The following is a 13362-nucleotide window of genomic DNA, read 5'->3' as shown; positions in this document are numbered from 1 at the left end:
CAGGACTATTGCCATTATTTCTTCCAGACTGGTCTCTCTGCCTCCACTCATTGTTACCTGGTATCCCTTCACCAAACTCAAAGCCAGAAGCTTTTTAGCCCCTCCCCATTGTGGGGCTCTTTCTATTGTATAAATCGAGTCATATCATACTCTTGCTTTAAGCCCACCAGTGGCATCCTATCGAAACCAGAACGGGATTTGGATCTTTCACCTTTGCCAGCAAAGCCCCAAGTGATCTAGCCCAGGCCTACTTTTTCTCCCTCATTCTGTACCCGCTCTATGTCTTCTAATGTCTCCTCAGAAAGATGAACTCTTCTACCTCTGTGAAAATAAACACCAGCTTCCATTTACCCAGTACCCTGGCATTCCCTATCATCTTACCATAGTATGGTGTCTTTATAACTCTTTTCATTGTCTTAAATTATCTTTATTCCCGGTTCACTATTTTCTACTGCTGTCTCCCCTACTATATTATCAACCAATGAGAACAGGAATCTTAACTTTCTTGCTTACCAGTGTCCCCTTTAATAAAATAGTGTCTGGCACATAGTAAGCACTCAATAATTACTTGTTGGATGATTGAATGCATAAATGGTTATCAGTTAAATATTATTTTTAAATTATCCATAATGGGGGCACCTGGGTGGCTCTGTCAGTTAAGCATCTGCCTTTGGCTCAGGTCATGGTCCCAGGGTCCTGGGATCGAGCCCCGCATCGGGCTCCCTGCTCAGTGGGGAGCCTGCTTCTCCCTCTCTGTCTACCCCTCCTTCCCACTCGTGCTTGCTCTCTCTCTCAAATAAATAAAATCTTTAAAAAAATAAATAAATTATACATAATGTGCAAAGGATAAGCTAGGTGCTGTCCCTAATACAGAATTAGTCCCAGTTATTTTTTTAAAGATTTTATTTATTTATTTGAGAGAGAGAGAGAGAGCAGTGGGAGTAGCAGAGGGAGAGGGACAAGCAGACTCTGCGCTGAGTGCAAAGCCTGATGCAGGGAGAGAGATCATGATCTGAGCTGAAATCGAGTCACTCAAATGACTGAGCCACCCAGGCGACCCTAGTCCCAGTTATTTATTCAATTATTTTACTGTCTAGTGGAAGACAAGCTAAAAGGATGGGTAAGGGGGGAAAGCAATTAATAGAGCACAGATATGTGAACTTCTGCTTGGGGTTGGCAGGTCAACAGGGAAAGGTTATATCCTATCTCGAGGCATACCAGAAAGTGAGTGATCTCTTGCAATTCCAACAACTCAGCTATATCTTAACACCATTTTTTTTAAAGATTTTATTTTTAAGTAATCTCCACACCCAATGTGGGGCTCAAACCCACAATCCCGAGATCAAGAGTTGCATGCTCTACCGACTGAGCCAGCCAGGCACCCCTATTTAACATTTCTAAAATTCACCAGTAGTAATGTGTACTCTGGGACATGTTTAATAAGAGCCAATCCCCCCCTTCTGACTTTGACATAAAGTTCGTGTGATGTTAATCTGCTTATATCCAAGGCAGAGTTTGCCACCTGGTCATGCTGACAACGGGTGGGATACATGATACTGCCTTCCATTACTGAACTCTTTCATACTCCATGGTTTTTAAACCCATTGTATTGAATGTCATAACAATTCTATAAAACAGCAATTTCTCCCCAGTTCACAAGTCCGAAAACTGCATCTCAGGGAGGTTAGTAATATGTCGTACACAGTCCACTAAATGGTACAACTTCAAACCAGATCACACCTGATTCAAACCTCACACTTTTACTACCTCGAAATGCTTTATAATTAGGCAGCTTACAAGCTCGAAAGCACAAATACTCACCGAGGACCACATCTCTATGCTAGTGTACCTTGACTCTGGAAGTTTCTGCAATCAGGCCCAACACACATTCCTGACAATGTTCACAGCCCTAACAACCTGATAGCGTCTTTGTAACAGTCCCCATCATTTAGCCTGAAACTAGTATAATATATATGTTGAAGTGACTTAAAGTGAGTTTTGTAAGATTCCTCATGATAACCAAAGGGAGGGAAATTGCTGACAAGTGTTTTCTTTGCGAAGGCCATTTGTAGCATCGATCTAAAGCAAACACCCAGACGTGAGTTTAAAATATTACTTCAAAGTGAAAACATCCTTCGGTGTTTCCCAGTGTCCTACTCCTTTTGTTCCTTAATTTGTAAGGGAATTTGGGGGGCATAAGGTCAAGGGAGTAATAAACAACTAAAATTGAACATTGGCCCAGCTAAGACAGCCAAGATTAAACACAAAAATAATGCTGTGATTCTAGTTGTTATTGTTGCCAACTGGGTGGGAAAGAAATCATCTTGGCTTGAAATAGAGGGAGATCTCAAAGCAATTCTCTCCGGAGGGCCAGGCCCTTCCTAATCCTTTATTTGACTTTCTCTGGGAGCTTTAGTGAGAAAAGAAATGAGAAGAACATCTGACGGATGGAAGGTCAAGGAAGCTAGTGCAATAATATTTTCATGTTCTTTGCCCTGTTGACTTTTTAAAAGATAAATGTTATTATCTTTTTCTACATGAAAAATACATACACATTATATAAAAGTTGGAAAATTCATAAAGTAAAAAGGTGAGAGGATGAGTGTCTTCCATATTTCTGCCCCCCCAAAAGATAATCACTGGTTTCATTTTGGGACTTTTTTTTTAGTTACAGGTTTTGAAAAGTGTATTTACATAGCCTTGACCACACTGTAATTGTAACCTGTTTCTGAAAAACACGTTTTATTTTTTGTTTTATTTTATTGTATTTTGAAAAACACTTTTTAAATGATAATAACTGAAAGACTGATCCACATTATTCTTCAAATATATGATTGTGCTTCAGGTTGAGTAACAATAAGTTGGATATTTAGGGAATTACTTCCTTTAAAACCAGAAAATGATGGCATGTAGATCTTGCTTACAGAAAGTTAAAAATAACCTTGTGTTCATATAATCTTAATATCTCAGAATGTTTTATTTTGTCAGCCAACAACCTACAATATTCACTAAGGGTGGTGGGTCTAGGCCAAGGACTATGGTAGAAAAAGTCAGATCTCTATAATCCCAAAGAAATATAATTAGTCCTATTTTCAAGGGGTTTCAAAGCTCTCTGAAGAGAAAAGACTTTCCTGAATTTATGAAAAGCTTTTCATAATGGAAGTTCTAAAACAAATGCAGATAATTAAATACTTACTATGTTTATAAAATCTAATGTATAGAATTTAAAATATTGAAACTGTATTACAATAAAAGTAAGTTATAATTGCAAACTGCACTTTTAAAAAAAAGTGGTAAATAATGTGTTTAAAAAGATATAACTAGTAACAGGCATTGATTTCATGACAATAATAGGATTTTTCTATTTCAGAATTGGTTGCTCTCAAAGGTTAAAGTCATAAGAGAAACACAAAGATGTTTTATCACAGAGTATTATATAATAATAATAATTATGAAAACCTGGAAGTAACCAAAATGTCCAACAGGATGATGATGGATAAATACATCATAGTAGTCACTTTCCATGGAATATTCTGCAAACATAAAATATGATATTTAATGATGCATTTTCAATGGCATGGATAAATGTTTGCACCGTAATATTAAGTGTTAAAAACACTGTGATGGATGTCCATTGCTTTTGCATCGCATATACAGTTTCCTTTTAAAAAAGGAGATTATGGGGCACCTGGGTGGCTCAGTCGTTAAGCGTCTGCCTTCGGCTCAGGTCATGATCCCAGGGTCCTGGGATCGAGCCCCGCATGGGGCTCCCTGCTCCGCGGGAAGCCTGCTTCTCCCTCTCCCACTCCCCCTGCTTGTGTTCCCTCTCTCGCTGTCTCTTTCTCTGTCAAATAAATAAATAAAATCTTAAATAAATAAATAAATAAATAAATAAATAAGGAGATCGTGTATCATCCTGTATATACTCAATGACAGCCTGCCTTTTTATGTGTTTAATATTATGAATTTTTCCAGCTATTAAATATTTTTCTACAACATGATTTTTTTTTAAGATTTTGTTTATTTATTTGAGAGAAAAAGAGAGAGCATGAGCGGGGGGAGAGGCAGAGCGAGAGGGAGAGGCAGACTCCCTGCTGCACAGGAAGCCTGACATGGGGCCCAATCCCAGGACCCCAGGATCATTACCTGAGCTGAAGGCAGATGCTTAACCAACTGAGGCACCCAGGAGCTCTCTACAACATGATTTTAAAAGACTGTAGAGTATTCCATTTTTGGATGCCTCATTATTAATTTAACCAATGTTTTATTTTTGGACATTTAGACTTTCCCTTTAATTTTATTATTTTTTTAAGATTTTATTTATTTCAGACAGAGAGAGAGAGAGAGAGAGCATGAGTGGGAGCCCGATGTGGGGATTGATCTCAGGACCCTGGGATCATGACCTGAGCCGAAGGCAGACGCTTAATTGACTGAGCCACCCAGGCGCCCCTAGACTTTCCCTTCTAAAAGTAATTCTTTGAATCTCCTTCTTTCCCTCTCTCTCCCTCCCCTCTCCCTGGATGCCTCTCTCTGTTCTTTTCTCTCTCTTTCTTTAAGCTAAGTTCTAAAAAGTTGAATTTATATATCAAGGAGTATGTAAATTTCATGTCTTTTTAAAGATTTGTTTAGATTGTAAAGATTTTAGAGAAAGAGAGAGAACAAGCAGGGGGAGGGGACAGTGAGAGATGGATAGAGAGAGAATCTCAAGCCAACTCTGCGCTGAGCATGGAGCCCAACGTAGGGCTCAATCTCACCACCCTGATATCATGACCTTAGCCAAAACCAAGAGTCAGATGCTTAACATCAACCCCAGAGCCAGACATTTCTCAACTAATGCTGTTTAGCATGATAGGACAGTCTCCTTGAACTTGGCTTCCATTTCTCTTACTTTGTTTACTACAAATTCACTATGTGCTTGGACCCTTACAATCCTTTCCTTTTTTCCTGCCGACCAAGAGCAGTGAGGCCCCTCTAGGTCATCTATTTGACCTCCACAATTTGTAGCCAGTTCCCAGCTCTGCCAACCAGAATTTAAGGCTTGACTGGTGAACATTTGCTCTCAAAGCTACATGTTTTTCAATAACGGGGAGGGGTTACTCCAGCCATGCATGTTTCCTCTACAACTGTGAATTATCCAGAGAACTTCTCTAGAAGTTCCTCTTCAAACCCTTGAAGAGTTGCACCTACATCCCATAATGTGTCTCAAATGCATACACTAATGCACCATCTCTACCCTTGACCACCTGTGAGGGGGACAAAAGTTTTCTTATAACAACAACTTGATAAACGAGGTCTTCAAGCTGGCGATCTTTAAGTTGTTCTACATAAGATGGTGGGTGGCACGTTCTGGTCTGTTCTGAGGACTTGATGTGGTAATACCACCTTTGGGATGCATTGCTATTCCAAAGATGTATGGACATCCTCGGGACAGAATCCAGTTTCAATATTTTTTAGCATTCCATCTGGCCAAATGGTGTGGTTTTAGACACAAAGCAGTTCCGTACCTGCTGAATGGCATTGGTAAATAAACCTGAGAGATGGTCACAGGAAATGCCTGTGCCTAATGGTGAGTCTTACTCTGTCCAGCAGATCTTGTCCAGCAGCTCCTTCATTGTCATGTGGTCCCACTCCTCTGCAAGGGGTGCCTTCCATGGGGCATCACTGGGAATCTACACTCAGATAAGGATTCAGAGGGAAAAAATGAATATAATTTTCCATTTCAAGTAACTCTTTCAAGAGAACTGAGAACTCTCACTTGAAGAAGGAAAATGTAAGCTTTCCAATTCCCCCATTTATGATTCTCACGGCACAACCAATGTTTTCTGTGTATCCTTCCCTCTATAGATCTATACCGCTGGATCCATATTGAATTTACGGTAACACTTCCTGCACAATAAATGGAGGCTATGATGAAATGGGGCCATTTTCAAATATCGATTACTAAGTTGCTCATTTAGACAGAACATTCATAAATTCAGCCTTTAACACGGATCAGACAGCTGCACCAAATCATGCCTAAACTGGAGTTTCAGGTCAAGCTCTGTGTGTGCTTACTTATGGGCTGCAGGTTTGAACAAGATGGCGACACAAAGACCTTAGAAGTCTTATTCTGCTCTGTCCTGAGGACTTCCCAGGAAGGCTGAGAGATGTGTGATCTTTTCTCCCTGCCCTCACCGGTGGTATGTGACCAGTGGTCTGCAGGACATCTCATTCTTTTAGTGGTTAAAAACCAGTTCATTCACTCATTTCCTAAATCTTTTTTTTTTTAATATTTTATTAATTTGACAGAGAGAGACATACAGCAAGAGAGGGAACACAAGCAGGGGGAGTGGAAGAGGGAGAAGCAGGCTTCCCGCCGAGCAGGGAGCCCGACGTGGGGCTCGATCCCAGGACCCTGGGATCATGACCTGAGCCAAAGGCAGACGCTTAACGACTGAGCCACCCAGGTGCCCCTCATTTCCTAAATCTTTATTGAGAGATATTATGTACCAGACAACATGCTAGGCATTGCTGATACAGTGTCCCTTCTTTCTTTGAAGGACTAAACTTATTAGGAAAAATACATAGTCAAAGAAGCATGAGTAAGCTTTACCTCTCGCCCCATGGCATCCATCGTCCTCCAAAGGTTGTTATGATCTAGGTACACAACTGGGTTCCACACAGGTGGGAAGGGGCCCCTGAAGGGGTACGATTTGCCCTGTGGGATACAAGGTATTTTTATTTGTTTACTTATTCACTTATTAAGATTTTATTTATTTATTTGAGAGAGAGAGCACAAGCAGGGGGGAGGGACAGAGGGAGAGGAGAAACAGACTCCCCGCTGAGCAGGGAGGCCTGACGTGGGGCTCCATCCCAGACCCCGGGATCATGACCTGAACCAAAGGCAGATGCCTAACCAACTGAGCCACCCAGGAACTGCCACTTACGTGTTTTAAGTGCTTGTGTCCTCAGAGAATGCTACTTAATTGTCAGCATAGAGATTTCCAGCTCAATTCTCTGTTACCTAAATAAATTTGGGCCCCCAAACCCCCACAGACAATACAAAGGTTTCTCTCTGCGATTAGAACCCTTCCCACGTAAAATTTAAAGTACAGAAGTGGGGTTACCTAAAGTAATCTCATTTGCCAGTGATACCTGCAAATACCTCAGAGTGAGGGGACCCAATGCGTCTGAAGGGTCAGAAAACTATAAATGTTTTACAAGCTAGAAGGGGATAAATGACCAATTGCAGGAATGCAAGCACCTGTAGGAAGAGCCACGAAACAGAGGCCAGCAAGCTTTTCCAAGGAATCGTAGGTGCTACATCAACACAGGAGTTCCCATGGGAACAGAAAGAAGAGACAATTTCAAGCCTCTTCTGGGGACATATCTGCACTACTTGGTTCTCCCGGCAGGGTAGGGTCCCCTCAACACAGAGATAAAGGGCACACATTTCTCCAAAAACTAATAATAAGACCTCCTGTAAATCATCTCTGGGAGGTTTAACTCAATGGCAGTTAAGGACACGCACAAAAACCACTCTGGGTCAACCTGAAAACCCAAGTCAGAAGTCAGGCTGTGCATTCTGATGTCATCTTTCACCCAACTTGGAATAACGCAAGGTCCACAGTCAACCAAAATCTCACCATAACTCTGAGTCATTCAGCAAAGATTCAGCTCATGTGGATTCTGTAGGCAGACAGGCGAGGTGTGAAATGAGATGAGATTTCACATTCATTCTTGTATTCATTCTGTGGCCATACTGGTCTTCTCTTCCCAACAAGGCCGTAAGGTTCTCAGGGAAGATTTATGAGGCAGGCTTACTTTTCTTCTTATATTTGGTAGGGTTCTCCAGAGAAACAGAACCAACAGGATGTGTGTATGTGCAAGTGTGTGTGTGTGTGTGTATGGCAGAGTGTGAAGATTTATTTTACAAAACTGGCTCACACAACTGTGGAGGCTTGGCAAGCCCAAAATCTACAGGGTAGGCCAGCAGGGTGGAGACGCAGAGAAGACCTGAAGTTCTAGTCCAAAGGCTGTCTGCTGGCAGAATGACCTTTTCCTTAGGGGAGCTCAGTCTTTTTTCATTTGGGCCTTCACCTGATTGGATGAGGCCCACCCACATTACAGAGGGTCATCTATTTAATCAAAGTCTACTGATTTCAGTGTTAATCTCATCCAAAAAATACCTTCACAGAAACACGTAGATAGTGTTTGACCAAATATCTGGGTATTGTGGCCTAGCCAAATTGACACATAACCATTGCACTTTCTAATCAACTTTATTCAGGTATAATTTACATACAATGTAACCATTTTAAATGCACAATTTGGGAAGTCTCGACACATGTGTGCACCCATGTAACCCTCTCCCTTGCCACTTTCCAGTCAATTCCTGCCCCCTTCTTTTTTTTTTTTTATAGTCACACAAAACAATAGTAACTTTAATTGGTGGTCACACAAGTGTTACTTCTGGTTTGTTAAGTTTGCATCTCTTCTTTCAGTTTTATTGAGATATAATTGACATATAGCTCTGTGTAAGTTTAAAATGTACAGCATAATGACAATGTGTATACTGGGTTTTTAAAATATATTTAAAACATACTTTTTAAAATTTAAAAAACTTTAAAATTTCTAAGTTGATTGACACAAAGTGAGTTGCTTAATCTCCTTGGGCCCCAGACAGCAGTGTTTCCAACTCAGCATCTCGGCCCCATCACCTTCCTCCAGGAAGTATGCCCAGATTTCGTAAACAGCTGGGTTGGGCGGCATTCTCAGCGCTGCCCAGCTCTCTGTTTCCCTTTCACCTGCCGCTACCTCTACCGTCCCGGCTTCATGCATTTATCGTTCTGCGTCACCCACTGGGATCTAAGCTGCAAGAGCGCGGCTCTGGGGCTCGCCAACCTGGGTCAAGGCATGGCTCTGCCACTCACTAGCCATGTTGAGTTGCTTCACCTCTCTGTGCCTCAGTTTGCTCGCGTGTAAAATGGAACAACAGTAACTACCTCATAGATGTGCTGGGAAAAGAAAGCGAGGTGACCCATGTACGGCAGTGAACAGGACCTGCTGGCATCGATTGCTGGCACGCAGTAAGTTCACAAGACATATCTGATTTCATTTCAGCAGTGTGACCTTGACCTTGTTATCTGCTTGACACACAATGTCCTAAATTCCAAAACGATCTTTTGTACTTAGCTTTTGCCTTAGTCCTTTCGGGCTGCTATAACAAAAGACCATAGACGGGGGGCTTAAACAACAGAGATTTCTTTCTCAGAGTGCCGGAGGCTGGGAAGTTCAAGATCAAGGCACTGGCAGATTTGGCTTCTGGTGGGGGCCACTTCATGGTTCATAGATGGCTGTCTTCTCGCTGTGTTCTCTCATGGCAGGAGAGACAAGGGAGCTCCCTGGGGTCTATTTTATAAGGGCACTGAGCTCACTCATGAGGGCTCCAACCTCATGATCCAGTCACTTCCCAAAGGCCCCGGCCCCTCACACCATCACACTGTGGCTTAGGATTTCAACATATGAATTTCGGGGGGCCACATTCCATCTAGAGCAAGTTTCTTATGCTATTCTTAACCTCCTTCTTTTGACGTCTGCCACTGAGCCCAGACCTACTCTGACTTTTGCAGATCCCCACCAGCAGAGTACTGCCAACCTCCGCCCCCCTCCCCACCCTACACACCAAGGTACTCACACAAAGGAGGTGAGCGATGCAACTTCGAGAGTGTAGAAGCAAGTCAGGCTACCTACCCGGGGCAGAGTGCCTCCAAGACCCGCATCCAAAGACATCTCCCTGCGTTCCTCAGTGTGGCAAAAGGGATCAGAAACTCTGCCCTCACCCGAAAGGTGTTCTTCACCTTTTCCCAGGGCAAGCCCCAGGAGTCAGACTGGGGTTCTCAAGTTTTGAAACAACCGTCTCCACGCTCCCAGGAGCGGCCATGGGCTATTGGCGCAGAGCCTGGTAGTGATAGAGCGGACACCAACTAATCAAATCTGCTGGGCTCTCACTCCTCTCCAAGTCATGGCTGGGGATTTCTGGCTGAACCAAAGTGTTTGTGCACACAAACACACACAAAATCCCCGAGTAACTGAATTGTTTGGCTGAATACTATTTTCTTCCCCTCCATCTTGGTCCTAAGGGTTTTTGTTTTTTTTTCCCCCGTGCAAGTGGTGACTATTCAACCTGCTTGTGCTTTTTTCTTTTTTTTTAAAGATTTTACTTATTTATTTGAGAGAGAGAGCATAAGTGGGGAGGAGGGGGAGAGGGAGAAGCAGGCTCTCCGCTGAGCAGGGAGCCCAATGTGGGGCTCGATCCCAGGACTCTGGGATCATGATCTGAGCTGAAGGCAGATGCCTAACCGACTGAGCCACCCAGGCGTCCCTCAACCTGCTTGTGCTTTTATCTCTTTCTGTCAAGGTCACAAGTGTGTGTATAGGGAGGTGGGCGGGTAACATCTGGCAAATCATCATGAACCATCCACTGGCCATTAATTATATACTGGTGACTAATATCAAAATCCCTGTGATACAAATTAAGTAAGAATCATAGCAAGCGCCATGAGGAAGGGACACCGCCACAGGGATTCTGGGATTTGAGACCAAGGCACACCATCCTGTGGGCTCTCTGGAAGAAACAGTGGAGGGAAGTTAGGGGCAAACAGATGATATGGAAGAGTCCAAGCTCTTTGGGGGTCACTTTAGGGAGGGCGGGTGCTTGTGGAGAGGTAAGACAGGGCTGAAAGGCATATGTCCCTGCTGGTGGGGAGAAGATAAAGCCCAGGAGCCATGCTTGATGTGACACATCATGTGTGTGTGTGTGTGTGTGTGTGTGTGTTTGAGCCACTAAAGAAATTTTAGATGACAAAGAAAACTATAAAGAAACAGTAAGTATTCATAATCCCACCAAGCAGAAATCTATTGTGGGTATTAACATTTCAGCTATGTTTTTTTTTTTTCATTTTTTCCTATATTTTATACATTCTATATTTGAGGCTCTATTGTACACACAATTATTGTCCTGCTAGTTTCCAGTCAGTATTGTATTCCAAACATTTCCCATGTCGTTTAGTATTTACTCAATAAGCATTTCCCTTGATTATTACACAATATTCCATATATGCAGTTTCTCAAACTGTGATCCAAGGAACCCCTTACGGTCCCTCAAGTACATTCAGGGAGTCTGTGAGGGTCTCCCTTTCCCCAGCACACATGCAGGAAGATCTTCTTTGTTTCTTTCAACCAAAACAACATACTGCAACAGATTGAATGCTAATGTGGATACAGGACTCCAGCTCTCTGTTATCAAGCCAGATGTGCAAAAGAGATGCAAAAATGTAAATCAATGCTACTCTTTCATTTTTTTTTGTTTTAGAAATTACTTTTTTTGTACAAATATGTTATGTTAAATTGTCATCGAGTTATTATTGTTATTTTAGGTGAATTGATATTTTTAAAAAATACTCAGTTTTAATTTCTAACATGGTAAATATAGATAGAGTCACGTGAACAAAAGCTACTTGAGGTTCTCAATAATTTTTAAGAATGTAAAAGTGTTTATACATAGCAAACAGGACGTGCTCACTAAATAGATGTTGTTGATGGTTCATGATAAACGTCCTGTCATTTATACAACCACTTCTTACCTATAAATCCACATCCACATTTTTGATTAATCGCCTTTGGATAAATTCTTAGAATCAAAATTCTTGGCCTGAAGATTTATGTTTGACTTTTTATTTTACTTTATATTTTTAAACATTAAAAATTTTTTTCATGGTTCTAAAAAAAATATGTAAGACATTCCATCCAAGAAAAATAGAATGCACATTTCCCTCAAGTACACACAGAAGAATCCCCTGGTCAAATCACATAAAAAGCCACAAGACAGATACTACAAATTTAAGAAGACTGTAATCCTACCAAGTATATTTTCCAACCACAATGGTACAAAACTAAAGACCAACACTAAAACAGAACTGGAAAGCCTACAATGTAAATATTAAATATTTAATATGTAAATATTAAACAGCACACTACTGCCCAAGCAATGAGCCAAATAAGAAATCAAACAGCAAATCAAAATATGTCTCAAAGCAAAAGAAAAAGAAAAAACCTATGGGATGCAGGAAAAGCAGATGTTTGAGTGAAATCTATGCTATAAATGCTTGTATTAGGGAAAACAATTTAGGGACGCCTGGGTGGCTCAGTCGGTTAAGCGTCTGCCTTGGGCTTAGGTCATGATCCCGGGGTCCTGGGATCGAGCCCCACATCGGGCTCCCTGCTCAGCAAGGAGCCTCTTTCTTCCTCTGCCTGCCACCCCCCCCTGCTTGTGCTCTCTCTCTCTCTCTCTGACAAATAAATAAATAAAATCTTTAAAAAAAAAAAGGAAAACAGTTCAAATAAACACCTTAACATGACGCCACAAGGAACTAGAAAAAAAAAAAAAACTTAGCTGAAATTCTGTAGAGGAAGGAAACAACAAAGAAAGATCAGAAATAAATAAAATAAAGACCAGAATAAACAGTAGCATAACGTTGAAAGTCATAACCAGTTTTTCCCAATAAATAAATAAATAAATAAACAAAATTGGCAATGCTTTAACTACTAAGCAAAAAAAAAGAGAAAAGCCTCAAAAACCAAACTGAGAAATGGAAAACAAGACACCAGATAACCGCAGAAATAGAGTGTGGTAACAGATTACTAGCAACAATTATATACTAACAGATTAGATCACTCAGAAAGAAAACCAGATCATTCCTAAAACCGCACAAGTTCCCAAGATTGAATCATCAATCTTGAATCCAAGAAATAGGTAATTCTAGACCTGTAATGAGAATGAAAGTTGAACAAGGACTCAAAAATGTCCCAGCCCAGAAAAGCCCAAGACCCCATGGTGTCATTGGTGAATTCCACCAAACATTTAAAAAAATAATAATTAATGACAATCTTTATCAGCATCTTACAAATAACGGAATAGAGGGAAGGCATTCAAAATCATTCTAGGTGGCCCGTGTTACCCTGCTACCAAAGCCAGATAAAAACAACATAGGGACAAGAAAGTCTAGTTTGTCCCATATAAGTATTGCTACTCCAATACTCTTGACCTCCTTGTGCGCAATAAATGTTTCTCCACACCCTCACTTTCAATCTGCAGGAGTCTTTGGATCCAAAATGAGTCTCTTATAGGCAGCCTATGTTTGACTATGTAAAGCAGACTTCTTGAACACCAGCGACCGACTTGATGATCACATGACCTTATTTTGTAGCCCGTGAGCCTCAGCAGACTCAGTGAAAACATCCGATATCTGCCTGCTGGACTCCCCGGCTAGCGAGCAGGTGAGCGGCTCTCAGACCCCGGCTGGCTCGGTGACGCCCCCCTCA

The 13362-nt window shown here is 41.5% G+C and overlaps 1 protein-coding gene across 1 annotated transcript in view; it reads right to left on the bottom strand.

Annotated features, from left to right (window-relative positions):
• Positions 1 to 13362, bottom strand: part of MAOB (monoamine oxidase B) — a 113381-nt gene that overhangs the window by 22948 nt on the left and 77071 nt on the right. Inside the window, exons 4-5 of the mRNA XM_078065446.1 lie at positions 6593 to 6697; positions 5578 to 5669 (exon numbers count right to left, since the gene is read on the bottom strand). Coding sequence (XP_077921572.1) covers positions 5578 to 5669; positions 6593 to 6697 — 197 coding nt within the window. The remainder of the gene's footprint in view (positions 1 to 5577; positions 5670 to 6592; positions 6698 to 13362) is intronic.

This window comes from Halichoerus grypus, chromosome X, assembly GCF_964656455.1.
Source record: "Halichoerus grypus chromosome X, mHalGry1.hap1.1, whole genome shotgun sequence".
Classification (NCBI taxonomy): domain Eukaryota; kingdom Metazoa; phylum Chordata; class Mammalia; order Carnivora; family Phocidae; genus Halichoerus; species Halichoerus grypus.
The sequence above is the reverse complement of the archived record's forward strand: the minus strand, read 5'-3'. Positions and strand labels throughout refer to the sequence as shown.